This window comes from Psammomys obesus, unplaced genomic scaffold, assembly GCF_907164565.1.
Source record: "Psammomys obesus unplaced genomic scaffold, mPsaObe1.curated_primary_1811, whole genome shotgun sequence".
NCBI lineage: Eukaryota > Metazoa > Chordata > Mammalia > Rodentia > Muridae > Psammomys > Psammomys obesus.
Window position 1 is genome coordinate 24,814,839 of NW_026596134.1, and position 14,634 is coordinate 24,829,472.

Below are 14,634 nucleotides of genomic sequence, written 5' to 3' on the forward strand. Positions count from 1 at the left end.
CTGGGTTTGGTTTTTTTTTTAATGAATTTTATAGTTTCTACAATGAAAGTAATTATTATATCAAAGTGCAGCATTTATTTAATCCTAACCAAGAATGCATCTTCTTTTCACAGAAGACAAAGGTTCTTTGGTCCTTTTTCATCGTGTGCTGGTTTTATTACATTGTGCCTAATGGCCATAGACTTTCACTTGGGACCAGGACTGATCTTTCGGAAAATGCTTGTTATACTTCTTTTCATTTGTATTTTCCCTGCTTTTCAAATTAGTTGACTAAAGGGCTGGGTGGGGGAGGGGTTTGCAATCCAGCTGATAACGCTTACTGCAGGCATCTCACTCGGTGCTGTGTGAGCGACGAGATGCTATGAGGAGGCTGTCCATGGCAGCACTTCCTCACCATCCTGCTCACAACGGCCTTTGTACCAATGAGATGATTCTCTATTATTTTTAAGTGCAGGAAACTAATGTGTGCTCATGGGAGAATGTGTTTGCCAGTAGCCTTGGAGTGAATCGCAGAGATGAAAGTAATGCCTTTATGAGCGTGGGCCTCAGGGCGGGTTCACGGGACCAGCCCTCATTCTCCTGCCCATCCTGGTAGTTTCATCATTGGAACCGGGAAGAATAGGCCCCACTGTCTAGGACAGGCCTCTCTCCCCAGAGCTGTACCAGCGGGTGTGTCATGTGCTCAGAGCGTCTTGCCTGTGTGTGGTGGGGAGATGTGGCCTACAGCACCTTCAGCCTGTCCCAGACCAGCTGTTTGAGAACACTGTGGTGAGGAGGAAAAGGGGTGGGGAACAGAGTCTCCTGTAGCCCAGGCTGTCCAGTAACTCAGATGTAGCTGAGGATGCCCTTTGTCTTTACTTCTCCAGGCATGACTCACTATGCTTTCACTTCCAAGAATGTGAAAAAAATTCTTTTCTGTCAGCCGGTTCACGGGGCTTCAAAGAGGTAGAGTACTTCTTAACAGAGCGACCGAGCGACCCTCAGAAGGCTTCTGTGTAATTGCCAACTCCTGTTTTTCCAAGGGGAGCAGAGAATCAGAAAATATTTTCTATGAATTATGCCTTCCTGGCTGGCCTGGTTCAAGCAAGGAGACAATTATCTTTTAATAATTTATAAACTCATTTGCTTTCATCAGCATGAAAACAACTTATTAGCCAAAAATATCCAGTAGATTACTTTTATTGCCTATTAGTGTTTTATTTTGTCCCTTTTAACTCACGGACCATAAGAACAAAGACACACTTAATTTTCTGATATATCCTAGTAATTTTTAAACATTTGTTTGTTTATGAGTGTGTCTGTGTGTGTATACACTCGCGCTCGGGTGTATGCGGAGGCCAGAGGATGACTTGTGAGAGTCAGTTCTCTACCTTCCACAGTCCAGACTTGGATGAGGGGCCCATCTCTCTCTGGTCCACACTACCATACCGCAGACAAATGGTGTGGCCAGCTCTCCCACGCTCACACCCTCAGGCCAGCTTGCCTGCGTCTGTGCCACGAGGGCCAGCTCTGTGCTGTCCTGTGAGGTTCAGGGCCAGTGTCTCAGCCAGGGAGGGGCGGGGCCGGCTCTACTGTGCTGTCTGTGAGGTTCAGAGCCAGGCTATTCCTCTCTGCCCTCGTGTCTCCAGTTCAGCTCTCTTGATAGTGCATAAACCCTCTGCTTCTCCCCACCACATGCTTGCACATCGCAGTGGCTCCTGCTGTGGGCAGGCCACATGGCAGGCTGGCCTCTGGATGTCTTCCACCCACCCTTCCGGATTGCTCATTTTGAAATGGATATTCCGGCTCCCGAGTGTCAATATTCCTTGACATTTTTCATCCTCACACCTCTGTGTATAGATAGTATGCCAGCTAGAGAATTCCAAACACCAGCACCCCGGCTCAGATCATCCAGGACACCATCGTAGGCCACTGGACATTAACTGCAGGACTCCCTAGGCCGCACTGGTGCCCTCAGGTGGGGCCCAGTATGTGCATGTCGTGCCTGGACCACCTCCTGCCACCTGGTCCCCACCTGCCCATGTAATATATTTTAAAGATTTATTATTTTTGTGGATATATGTGTGAGCGTGTGTGCACCACCTGTCTGTAGATGCCTGCAGAGGCCACAAGAAGGCATAAGATCCCATGGAACAAGAAGTTAGAGGCGGTTCTGAGCCACCATGTGGGTGCGGGACCTGGGTCCTCTGCCTGTGTGACATTTTTATTAAATGAAGTAAGTTAAGATAATTTTAATTGGGCTGGAGATTAAAATAATAACTGGGGCTAAGAGCAGTGGCTGCCCCTCCAGAGGACCCAGGTTCAAATTGTAGGACCCACAACTGTCTGTAACTCCAGTTCCAGGGGATCCAACTACTTCACACAGGCACATTCAGGCAAAACAGCAGTGCACATAAAATAAAAATAAATTTAAAAATAATTTTAATTTATGGAGTTTACTCGTTTGTCAGCTTAGTGGTTCGATTTTATGATACTTTGTTGGTACCTTCAGAGTAAAAGTTATGAGATGTGAAGCGTAACCATTCTTGAGAGTTCCATTTTGGCAGTGTTCATCAAAATATGATGAACATATTTTGGGAACCAGCCAGGCAGTGGTGGCGCACGCCTTTAGTTCCAGTGCTGGGGAGGCAGAGGCAGGCAGATAATCTGAGTTCAAGGCCAGCCTGGTCTACAGACTGAGTTCCAGGACAGCCAAGGTTACACAGAGAAACTCCCTCTTCAGCCCAGGCCACCTTAAACTTGTAATCTTACCGCCTCAGCCTCCTGGGTGTTGGGATTAACAGTGAGCCGGTGCCCTGCTTAGTTCTCCTTATTCAACTCTGGGTTCTCTTTCCTTAGCCTGCAGACTTCTACAGGCGATGAGTTTAGGGATGAGTGAGGGTTTGCACACTCACCACACGCTAGCTTCTCCCCTGGGCAGGTCTTAGTTCTAAATGCACCATGCCCAGGGACGGGGAGACCACTTCAGCATTCTCCTTGGCTCAGCATTTGCTCACAGCATCCAGCAATCACTGTCCCAGTTGCAACACCTTCAGTGTGTGAGTGCTGCCGAGATGGTAGGTCCTCAGTAATAATGGTGTGGCTGCCGCACGGTACCCTGGCGCAGCTGCTCGGTGAATGCAAGGACCGGTGGTGTAGCTCAGTGGCAGAGTGCTCCCCTACTACACGTAAGGCCTCGGGTTCCATTCTTGGCACCGCATACAGTAATGTACAGAGAAGCAGACCAGGTACTTCCAGGCCTCCTTTCAAAATACTTCCTTACGTCAACTTTGGTGCACATCCACTGAGGGAGGGTTTTGTTTCATTTGTGTGTTTTTGTGAACTGTGTATACATGTGTATACATGCACACATGTGTAGAAGACAGAACAACTTGTGGGAGTTGGTCTATCCTTCTACCAGGCTTTATCCGATTGAGTCCAAAGCCACCCTACACAAGGACTTGGAGAGGTCAGACGACTGTAGAGCCTTTTTATCACTGCCTGTCAGCATGCGTGGTTAAGTGGCTTTGATGTACCAAGGTGTACGTATGGAAAGCTAACAGAGCTGTAGAGCTCAGCAGTAAAGCCATTTGACAAGGCAGACTTTGTAATCCAAAGACTAATGCAAGTTTTGTTTTGTTTTGAATGGCTTTGAAGCATGTCTGTGAAACCTACCCTGTGAGTACCAGCTTTGAGGATCACTTTACACTTAAGTTGCTCGTGGGGAGAGTATTTTTGTTTCAGACTTCTGAAGCTAAATGAAGAGTTTCTGTTCCTTATTCAAGTTCCAAGAATTATGCCTTTCCTGCCCTCTGCCCAACTTGGAAGGTAGAAGCCGTGGGAACAAGTGTCTGCACTCGTTATCTAGCGGTTTATTTGGTGTATTCAGGAAGACATCTGCATCCGTGGATCTTGTTTCTATGATTCTTTCAAAGCTTCAAGTTTCTTTTTGGGTCCTGCCTGGGAAGGCTGGGGCTTGCAAGTCATCCCTGAACAGTGAACGTGTCTTCTCTCCCCACATTGGCCTCTCCTTGAACAGAAAAGGAAAGAGAAGGGATAGAAAACGAGGCTTGGTGCAGCCGACTTATGTGAGGTTATAGATGCCAAAGCGCCATCCTGTGCTTGTGGGTACTGAAAGGGTTGGCTCGAGGACAGCTTCTGTCCCACCGTCATCTGTCTCAGTCCTGTCTGGAAGGACACTGGTGCTAATTTTAGACAGAGACTGGGATGCACAAAAAGTGTCACTGCAAGCCAGAGACCGATTTAAAGTCCTTGACTCGCTGCTGTTCTTCCTCCAAACCACACAATTGTACCCGAGTGAATTGCCATTAGAACTGGTGTCACAGGAGACAATGGCTTGTAATTGGCAGACATGAGCCACTTCATAAGAAAGCAAAGGGTTGGGGGCTGGAGAGATGGCTCAGATGTTAAGAGCACTGTCTGCTCTTCCAGAGGTTCTGAGTTCAATTCCCAGCAACCACATGGTGGCTCACAACCATCTATAATGAGATCTGGTGCTCTCTTCTGGCATGCAGACACATGCAGGCAGAACACTGTGTACATAATAAATAAATATTTAAAAAAAAAAAAGTCTTCTATGCGTGAAAAATAATTGGCAGAAGTCTGAGTGAGTCAGGTTCCTCTTAGAACTTTCAGGCTGACCCTCTTTGATCTTATAACCATCACCCAGCAAATGCAACGCAGAGGCCTCTCAAAAAGGCCCCGGGGCCTTTCCCTTATAACTTAATTCCAGCAGTTTATTGAATTGAATCAAACTACCCTTCCAAATCATTCAGGGTTGTAGGGGTTAAACATGCACATTCCTAAGCTGCTTCCCTCTATCCAGACACTGCCACAAGAGGTGAGGATGAGCCTTTGTGACAAGATGTGATGAGGGAGTCATCTTCAGACTGGTGGATCCAGTCACTCGGTTCTCAAGGAGAGACTTTTCCAAACTACACTGTAAAGTACAAATAGGGCTGGAATCTACATGAAGTATAATCAGCCTGCTACCGCTGGGCTTCTTCCAACTCTTGACTCTGCATGTATGTGCAGTGCTTTAGTGGAGGTAAGGGTCATATTACGTACTGTTTGCTTGTCCTTTCACTGCCTCCCTAATGGATAGAAGTGGACTTCCTTACAAATATCTCCCACTCTGAAGGGTAACGTGAGTAGGCCTTTGACAGGAATTATGTCGGCCAGCTGTAGCCAGCTACAACCATGTGGAAGGCTGCTGCACTCTCCAGCAGGCGGGCCACCAGCGCAGTCCCTCGGGAAGCCACACACCTGCTTTTTGAGAATGTGGGTCAGGAGCAGTGAGATCTGAGTCTTCAGAAAAGCAGGAAATCGGAATTTGTTAAGTGTTCTCCTCTCTAGATTTTTTAATATTGAGAACTAATTCAAATTCAGGGCTGGGAAAATCAACCAAAATGCTTTCCACCCCGACACTGCTTCAGCTGCTTCGGAAGCCTCACCTGCTGGCCACACAGAGCTGTGGGGTAGAGGCCACATTCACTTTCCCTTCCGGCTATTGCTGAGCACATTATGCTACAGTGATCACTTTTGCACCCCCTTCAAGTAATTCTGCAAGTGTAGGCTCCAAATTGCCTCCTGGACTACCTCGCCTCTTCCGAAAGGAAAGCTTTGAGCTGCTTTCCTTCTTCCCAAGAGCTGATACAGCAGTCTAGAAGCGGACCCCAAGACAGTGTCTTTTAAGCTCCATGATGCTCAAGTCTTAAAGCCATTACCGTAGATTACTGTAAAGTTTTTGGGGCCCTTTCCAGTGATTTGGAAGAAGAAACTACTTTTATTTCTTCCTCTTTCAGGCTTTCCCCTCTAATCAGTTCATTCAGACCTCTAAACAATAAACGAACTTGGGAGTTTCCAGTAGCTTTTATTGGCACAGCCTAAAAAAAGGTCTGGAAGCCATTTCTGAGCAAACACCAACCCAGAAGGAAAGTAGTCCTGGTATGTGTAACACCCCACTAAGCCAGAAGGTTGAAGTTCCTGAAACAAACACGGCCTGGTCACAATGTGGCTCCAAAATCAAGGGGTTAGCCCTGCTGCTCAGGTAAGCCCCGAGGGAAAGAACAGTACCAGACACGCGCCTCCCTGTGGGGCCGAGTGGGAAGGAAAGAAAGGCTGAGGGGCATCAGCTGACTCTCCATTCCCCACCGTGGCGGAAGCACTGGGTCTCCGCTCCTCTCCGGGTCTGAGCTGCCTGAGGACAGGCAGTGTCACAGGACGTGGTCATCAGGATGGTAGAGCTCGCTCATCAGCCGGTAGATGTAGGATGGTGCATTCCCACCGATGTTGGAGATAAAGAGGGTGATGAGGTCGGGGGGCACGTAGTCAAACACGGGACAGTGAACACTGACCTTCTCCAGAATGTCCCCTGCAAGACAATCACATGCTAGAGAGAGAACCGAGGATCCGGCTGTCACAGGCAGCAGAGTCTGAGTTCATAATGCAGGCACACTGGGAAGCTGGGGCAGAACCTAAACTGGGCATGATGGCTCCGAACCCTGATTCTCGCTTTACTGTCTTCCAAGGGCTGAGGCAGGTGGACTGCAAGTGTGAGGACGGCCGTGTGAGGACAGCCAGAGATGCTGCTCAAACCAAACTACAGCAGTAAAAGCAACCTCTCCGATGTCTTTTCATAGCGCTCAAATAAAATCCAGACTTGAGGCTGGAGCCGTGGCTCACTGGCTAAGGGTACTAGCCGCTCTTCCAGAGGACCTGGCTTTCATTCCTACCACCACACAAAAGCTTACAACAATCTGTCACTCCAGTTCCAAGGGATCCAATGTCCATTTCCAGCTCTGAGGGAACCAGATTTGCATGTGGTGCACAGACAGACATACAAGAGAATACCCATGCATATGTTTTCAAGTTTGTTTTTTTTTTTAATTCAAATTCAAGACCACAGCCTGAAAAGTCTAGTCGTCCTCCACCAAACCACACTGTAATCTGAACTGTTCTCCCCAGGGCTTGCAATAGCCCAGTCACATGACTAGCTTTCTCCAGCTGGCTAAACACTCTCTTCTCCTGCCTTGCACAGTCCCTGGAAAGCTCCCCGTATCTTCACAGTATCTTCACACAGTGGATGACGTCATCTGAGACCCTCACTAGTCTTGGGTTCAATCCTGTCACCATCATGTTTTCTTCCTACAGGACTCCCAGACCCAACAGTATTCTTGCCCGTCATCTGCAACCTAAGTCTGTGGGAACAGGGCTTTAATGCCTCCTTATTTTATTCCCTGGATGTAAATACAGCGAGTGAGTAATAGGCATCTATTTTCCTTTAGATTTTTGAGATAGTGCCTCCTCACGCAGCTCTGGTTGGCCTGGAGTTCACTGCATAGACTAGGATGGTTGGGATTTTTGGTGGGCCCCTTGCCTCAGCTCCCCACCAAGGGCTGGCATGTAAGCGCCACCATGCCTGGTTTCAAAAGCTATTTAAATAAGAGGATGAAATTATTCCGCTTCTAAGAAGAACCAGGACAACACGTACAGTGTTCTGTTCTCTCGCGGTGTGCACAGCCAGCTGGGCTGCTGATGAGGTCGTGGGATCACAGAGCAGAGCTGCTGCCTTCAGGTGAAACAAAGAAACACCCCCTTGTCCCCCCACCCAAGAGAAAACATGGGGCATGTAGGCTACAGGCGAGTTTGCAAGTACAAATATTTTAGATCTTGCTGGACTGAGGAGCCAATTCATCAAAATGACTCCTTACAGCAACTGAAAATGTTCTCTACACAAGATACACACAAACAAAACACACACACATATACACACACCCCACTGTACCTTCTGTGAAAGGAAGGACTTCTTCAGGAGCCACAAACTTGTGAAATGAATCTTCTTCACTGGGAAACTAGAAAAAAGAAAAAATATTTTTTAAAGAGATTCAGCAGTTCCACTCGGAGACATGTAGGCAAGACATCTAGAAATACACGACCCACAGAAAATTTATATATAACTGCTTAAAGCAGCATTATTTACGGGAGCTAAAAGGCATAAGTAACCCAAACCCAACAATAAACACATAGTAAGTTAGTTAGGGGTCTGAAGAGATGACTCAATGCTAAAAGGACTTCTTGCTCTTGTAGAAGGCCTGGGTTTGATTCCCAGCACTCACGTGGCAGCTCACAACCATCCACAACTCAGGCTCCAGGGAATCCAAGGCCCTCTTCTCACCTCCTTGGGCGCTAGACATGCACGTGGTGCACAGACATACATGAATGCAAAATAATTTTTAAAAATTTCAATAAATAAATGGTTAATTAAACTGTGGTATGTCCATGCAGACATAGGTTGTTCCTATATAAATAGTTTCGGTCACTGTCAAATGACTATATCAGCTGCAGAGGACAGGTCCTGGATTAATGGGGGAGAGGGGGTTCTATGATCCTAGTTTCAACCGGCTTGGCATTTTCAGAAGTGTTCGGGGGCAATGGAGAATAGTGACAACTGGGCATACGGAGCCTTTCTCTGTCCTGTGTTATACTGACATTATCAGGATTTTAACTATTGATTCTGCTCCTGGCTCAAAAGATTTATGGCCCTTTTTAGCCCATGGTGGATCAAATCTATTATGCAAGGAACAGATCAAAAGAAGACTCTGGAGCAAGCTAAAGGCTGCATCTCAAGCACACACATGGCTTCCTTCTCGGCTAGCTACTAGCTAGAGACAAAGTGACGCACCTGTGGAGAAAGCTTGAACATGGGTGCACATACGATGAGCGGGGTAGAATGGTGTTTCGCTGCCAGGGCCAGAGTGTGAGTTCCTGCCACAGCCCTCAGGGAACCATTGGCCAGGATAGTCTTTGTACCAATGATCACCTTTGGAAGAAGAAGAAACATGAGCCACCTTGGGGTGGAGTCCTAACAGGGCCTTTGGCTGGATGTTCAGGCCTGTGTCTTAGCGTCTGGAGGGCTCACAGGCAGCAGAAGGAGAGGGAGCCTCCTAGGCTCCAGACTAGCAAGTTCCAGCTTTTCTGAACATGGCATAGGACGGGAAGCTGCAACACCCATTCTTTCCCCCAGTCTTTCCTGGAACTCTATGTGCAGCCCCTCCCAGGAACCCAAGAGCCTGGCCATTTAGCACCCAGCCTCGCCACACTGTGAGCTCACACCCATAGCAAATCCCTAACAGCTAGCACTCCTAGCTCAGTTCTACTTCATTCTTTTCAATGCTTTAACCATTTTCTGAGGCTATTCTAAGTGGGGGCAGGGGGAAATAAAGCCAGCTAACAGATGAAGGGGGGCCTAAGTGCACACTTTCAAACAGTGCTAGAAACTTTCTCTCACCATGGACTTCACAAGACAAAAAAAAAGAAGTCAGTATTCTAGAAGCATAACTTCCTGAATTCATCAGGGATTCCAGTGCCTCCCACCTTGTTGACTCTTGACATAACAGCAAAAATGGCAGCATCAGTCATGACAGTTGTCTCGATGCCTGCTTTGGACAAATTGACAGCCATCTCATGACCCTGAAACAGGAGGAAAGGCCAATGCTGGGAGAGAGTGATACAGTGACAAGAGCTGACAAATGCAATTGGATCTAGAAGCGTCTATAATCTAATTTCCAGGATAACTCATCTATCTGTGGTGTACACAGTCTGGTAAGCCACAGGGACGCTAATAAATGTCACTCCAGAGCAGCTACACAACTGGAAATACAGCTGCTTACATAATCAGCATAGCTGGCAAACTAGCTCCCGACTCATTTTACAACATCTGACATCTTATGTTTTTTTTTTTTTTTGAGACCTATTATTTACTCAAGGATTGAGTGAGATCAAATCAAACACCAGTCATCCCCAAGATAACATGTCCTACTGCAACTCCTAAAGAATCAGTATTTCTTTTCCTTGGACCCAGCAATTTACTCAGCTTTCTTAAACTAATATTTAAATGTATCTATAGCAACCTGAAAATCCTTAAAGATCTTTTAGGTGTTCTGTGTGTGTTTCCCCTGCTTGCCTGGAATTCACTATACAGACCAGACCAAGTTGGCCTCACATTCACAGTGATCCACCTGCCTCTGCTTCCCCAGTGCAGGGACTAAATCCTTTTTTTTCTTCTTCTCCTCCTCCTCTTCTGCTTTTCAATTCTTTTCTCCTCCTCCTTTTTTCCTGTAGCCCTGGCTGTCCTAGAACTCACTCTGTAGTTCTGGCCTCAAACTTACAGAGATCCGTCTGCCTCTGCCTCCCTACAGCTAGGATTAAAGGCCTGTGCCACCACAGCTGGCATGATTTACTTTCTTAATGACTCGAGGTCATGCTAATCAAGTCATAGTTGGCTCGGACTCACCCCATCCCTCCTTTATTCCCTCTTCACCTTTAGCAGCTCTAGAAGCCCCTCTTACCTGACAGAAAGGAGCACACTCTGCAACAATGACATGGAACTTCCTCTTCCGGGCTGCCTCTTTAAGGAAGGCCTCCACTGTTCTAGAAAAGCCAATGGTCATGATGACCTCGTTGGAGTGGATGTGCTCCAGGGCCTGGGCTGCAATGTTCTCTGTTGTGCCTTCTGTAAGAACAGTTTTTCCAGGGAATGTGAAAACGCCACGCTTCATCCCAGACAGGCACGGCAATGGTTCAGAAGGGAAGGCCTGCCCTTCTTACACACTGCCCGCCTGGCAGACCTGGTAGCAGCAACATCCCAACCTCTTGAAAGCATCAAGCATCCTCGACCTCCACCTGTCTGCCTGCCCCATTCCTCAGCAGCACTCCCGCTCATCAGTCACCTTTCTGCCATTAGCTCCCTACAACTAACTGCTCTATGAGTGAACCTGACAGAGGCAGCCTGGGAAATCCTGGAGTGCAACCTATAAACAGATCTGCCCCTAACAGAGCTCTTCTTTCCGAAGGTGGCCACAACACCTTCATGGGGGTGGGGGCGGGGGACAGAGAGAAAAAACAAAACAAAACAGAGGAGTCTGAAAGTGGCAGTGTGGGGCATAGACAGTACCTGGTTTGTTTTTCTGTAAATCTCCCCCCTTTAAAAAAAAAAATGTGTATCTTTATTTATTTTTATTGTATGAGTGTTTTGCCTGCATGTATTTCTGTTTGCTCTGTGTTCCTGGTCCTTGTGGAGGTCATTGGATCCTCTGGGATAGGAGTTACAGGTGGCTGTGAGCCACTGTGTGGATGCTGGGAACTGAACCTAGGGACTTAACAAGAGTGGCCAGTGCTCTTAATTGCTGAGCCATTCATCTCTCCTAACCCTAAGGGTGGGTAAAATGGCTTGTGGATAAATATGCTTGCTGCTCTGACCTGGAAACCTGGGCTCCATCTCAGGAATCCACATATCGGTGGATGGACAGAATTCCACAAAGTTGGACTCTGACCTCCACACATGCACACATACACGCAATCATAATAAATATTTGTTAAAGTCAAGAAGAAGTTTAGTGAAAAAGAAATCTTCCAAATATGGCATTGGGGAATTCACTTTCTGTTTACCCAGTGCTGGGAATTAAACCCAGGGCCTCAAATATGGTACTCTTCCACTGAGCCCCAGCAAGCTCGTTTGCTTTAAAATGAAGAACAACAACAAAAAAGACCTGCCCTAATAGAAATCTTAGTCCTAATGTTTTTGTTAGTGGTGGTTACTTCTTGCTTGTTTGTCATGGTTTTTCAAGGCAGCAGGGTTTCTCTGTGTAGCCTTGACTGTCCAAGACGGCCTCAAACTCACAGCGATCCACCTGCCTTTGCCTCCCTTTGCCTCTGCATTCTCTGAGTGCTGGGATTAAAGGCGTGGGCCACCACACCTCAAATCTTAAAGTGCTTTTAGCGAGCAGGTCTGTCCTGAAAGATGGAGTAACAATAGTCCTGGTGTTTCTCTATCCATTCCAACCAGATAGTGATCAAACTACGGAAACCACAAGACTGGTAATCTCGCCTAGGTCTGTCAATGAACAATTTCTGGGGGCTTGTTTCCTCACCTGCCTGCAACCTTTCTTGTCCACTTAGTGATCAGACCTCTTACCCAGCTCCACTAGCAGCTCATTAATCGCCTCAATGATGTTGGACTTAAGTGGGGCATAATGGAAGCTGAAATCCTCGCTCAGGCCTCCGGATGTCAAGAGTTTGTGCAGGGACTCCTGCTGATCGCTCTCGTCACTGCGCCCGTGCAGTCTAAGGAGGCAACAAGACCCAAGAAGGAGGAGGGTGGAGTGATCAGAGGGGCAACCGGAGCAGCTCAGCCGCAACAGAGGCTCCAAGCTCTCCTAGGAGACATGGTTCTAAGGACAGAAAAAGCACCCTTGGTCCCACCAAGAGCCCAGGCTGTGAGCTTGACCTGCCATATTCCTCCCGGATGATCTTGAGCACTCTCCGCACCATGTTGCCCACGGTGGTCTCGGAGGGTTGCGCGGCCGTCATCCTCCTGCCTTCTCTGCGGATCAACTCCATCAGCTCCCCTGCAACCCAAGGGAGACCCGGGTGAGCGGGGCAGGAGCGCGGTGAGCTTCAGGAATAGAAAAAGAGGACGGAAGGAGTGAGGCCGGGTCTGCCGCACCCACCCGCGTTGCTCCAGTGGTGGTCCGTGATAAGTCGGTGCAGCAGCTCCAGGGTCTCCCGAGCCATGTCCTCCGAGCTGCGCTGCCCGCCACCTCGCTTCAGAGTTTCTACGAAGCCCATGATCCTCTCGGACAGCTCCGAGCCCTTCCCTGCGGCACCCGGCATCTCTACCACAGTCCCGGGACTTGAAGATTCCCTGACGGCTGGACCACAGTTTCACTTCCGGGGCGAGACAGGTCGACTTCCGCTCAGTGAAGCCTACCGAGTCTGAGAAGTTGTAAGCCCGCCCCTCCCTCTGCTGGGACCAATCAGAAAGGTGTTACAGCGGAGCTGGGCGCGCGGCTGGGAAGTGAGGCTGGAAGTGGCCTCGTGGGACTCTGCGAGCAGAGCCGGGTGGCCTTTCGGATGCTGGCCAGTCCGGTTGCTATGGGAATAGCGAGCGGCTCTCCCGCCCTGCTACCAGGAAAAGTTGCTTTCCTCTTTCCTGGCCGAGAGGCGTGGGGACGGCCGGTAGCCTGGCAGACGCCGTGAGTTCAAGTCCAGGGCTCGGGAATCCCAGAAAAGGGCGAGCAGATGTGGTGTGCCCCTTTCCGATAGGTTCCAACCCTCTCCCCACACTTTCCCCACTCGCTGCAAGGAATTGAACTTAGGGACTCACGGGTGCTAGGCAAGCGTCCCATCACTGAAATACAGTATCTGTTCCTAGCTGTTATGTTGTTGTAAGCCTTTGAATATCCTCGGCCTAGAAAGCAGTCATTATCAAAGAGATTCAAAGTAGAAGCTAATAGAACACCAAAAATGGTGTCCAATTTGGAGGACTAAGAGCTCCCATTGACCTAAAGCTTTAACTAAGCGAACTGTGTGTAGGGTAGGTTTTCTTACCCACAGCTTTACAAATTGAAAAAGAGATTCACAATATTTAAACAGGGAGCATGAGGCCGTGCCCTGAGAGCCCGAAGTTTGTGTGTAATTAGAATCTGTTGCTTATTTAAGATTCTCAAAGGTGACTCTTTCAGGCTTTTAAGACATTCCTTACAACTGACAAATTGTTTTCAGGGAGATTATATCAGTATCAAAATCATGCAAAGATAGAACAGGAAAACCGTACCTGTCATTAGAAAAAAAAAAAAAAAGTCTAACAAATTGTTAGTAAATAAAATATAGCAATACATTAAAAAGAATCAATTTCTAAATGGCATATTGTTTAACTTGCCCTTTTTTAATGTGCATAAAAACAAGCTCAAAAGTGGATATTAGGGTGTATTAGAGCATAATGTAATTTTTTACCACTTGCCTTTTTCATTCAGTATAACATTTCTAAAATTCATCCTTTTTGTACTGCTGCATAATATTCAACAGTATGATCATGCAAAAAAAATTTTTTTTTCTTGAGACATTTTGGTTCTCTCCAGCCCTTGGAAAGGGGATAAATAAATACAAACTCTAAATACTTCTGTGCATATTTTGGCATTACTATAATCGGAACAACTGGGTCACAAGCTATATGAATATTAACCTTTCCAAGCGGATCAAGTCTCTACACTGGTGAAATGAGTTGTGTGCTCCTTCTAGCAATGTTTTACCTGCTTATCAACACATGATATCACCAAACATTTTGATAGGAAGTAGACATAAAAAAAAAGACACTTCGTAATCATTTTAATTTGCATTTCCCTTCTTGCCAGTGATACTTAAGTTTTTCCCCATTTATCGCCCCTCATTTTGCTCATTATGGTAGGTTGCATATGGTTGGAATGTGTTCTCAAAAGTTCGTTTGCTGTAGGTTTGGTCTTTAGTGTGGTAATATTGGGAGGTGGTGAGCCCTGGGCCAAATGAGAGATCCTGTCACAAGAAAACAAGGAGGATGGCCCCTGAGGAGGGCACTGGTGGCCTCCACGTGCACGTGAACACATTCACGTGCGTCCACTCAGAAAGAGCAGTGACTAAGAAGGAATGTTGCCCACATTCCCTTTTTAAATTTATTTTATGTGTGTGGTGGTGTGAATAGGAATGGCCCCATAGACTCATGGGTTTGAATGCTTGGCCCATAGGGAGGGGCACTATTAGGAGGTGTGGCCTTGTTGGAGGAAGTGTGTCACTGTGGGGGCAGGCTTGGAGGTCTCCTAT

The 14,634-nt window shown here is 47.4% G+C and overlaps 1 protein-coding gene across 1 annotated transcript; it reads right to left on the bottom strand.

The window, feature by feature from the left end:
* Nucleotides 1-5,852: 5,852 nt before the first annotated feature.
* Eif2b2 (eukaryotic translation initiation factor 2B subunit beta) lies at nt 5,853-12,726 on the bottom strand. Its single transcript, XM_055593169.1, has 8 exons — nt 12,510-12,726; nt 12,287-12,407; nt 11,975-12,123; nt 10,350-10,513; nt 9,376-9,471; nt 8,684-8,821; nt 7,787-7,853; nt 5,853-6,373 (listed from the first exon to the last, which is right to left on the bottom strand). The coding sequence occupies exons 1-8, from the start codon at nt 12,670-12,672 to the stop codon at nt 6,216-6,218; spliced, it is 1,056 nt and encodes a 351-aa protein (XP_055449144.1). The 5' UTR covers nt 12,673-12,726; the 3' UTR covers nt 5,853-6,215.
* Nucleotides 12,727-14,634: the final 1,908 nt, after the last annotated feature.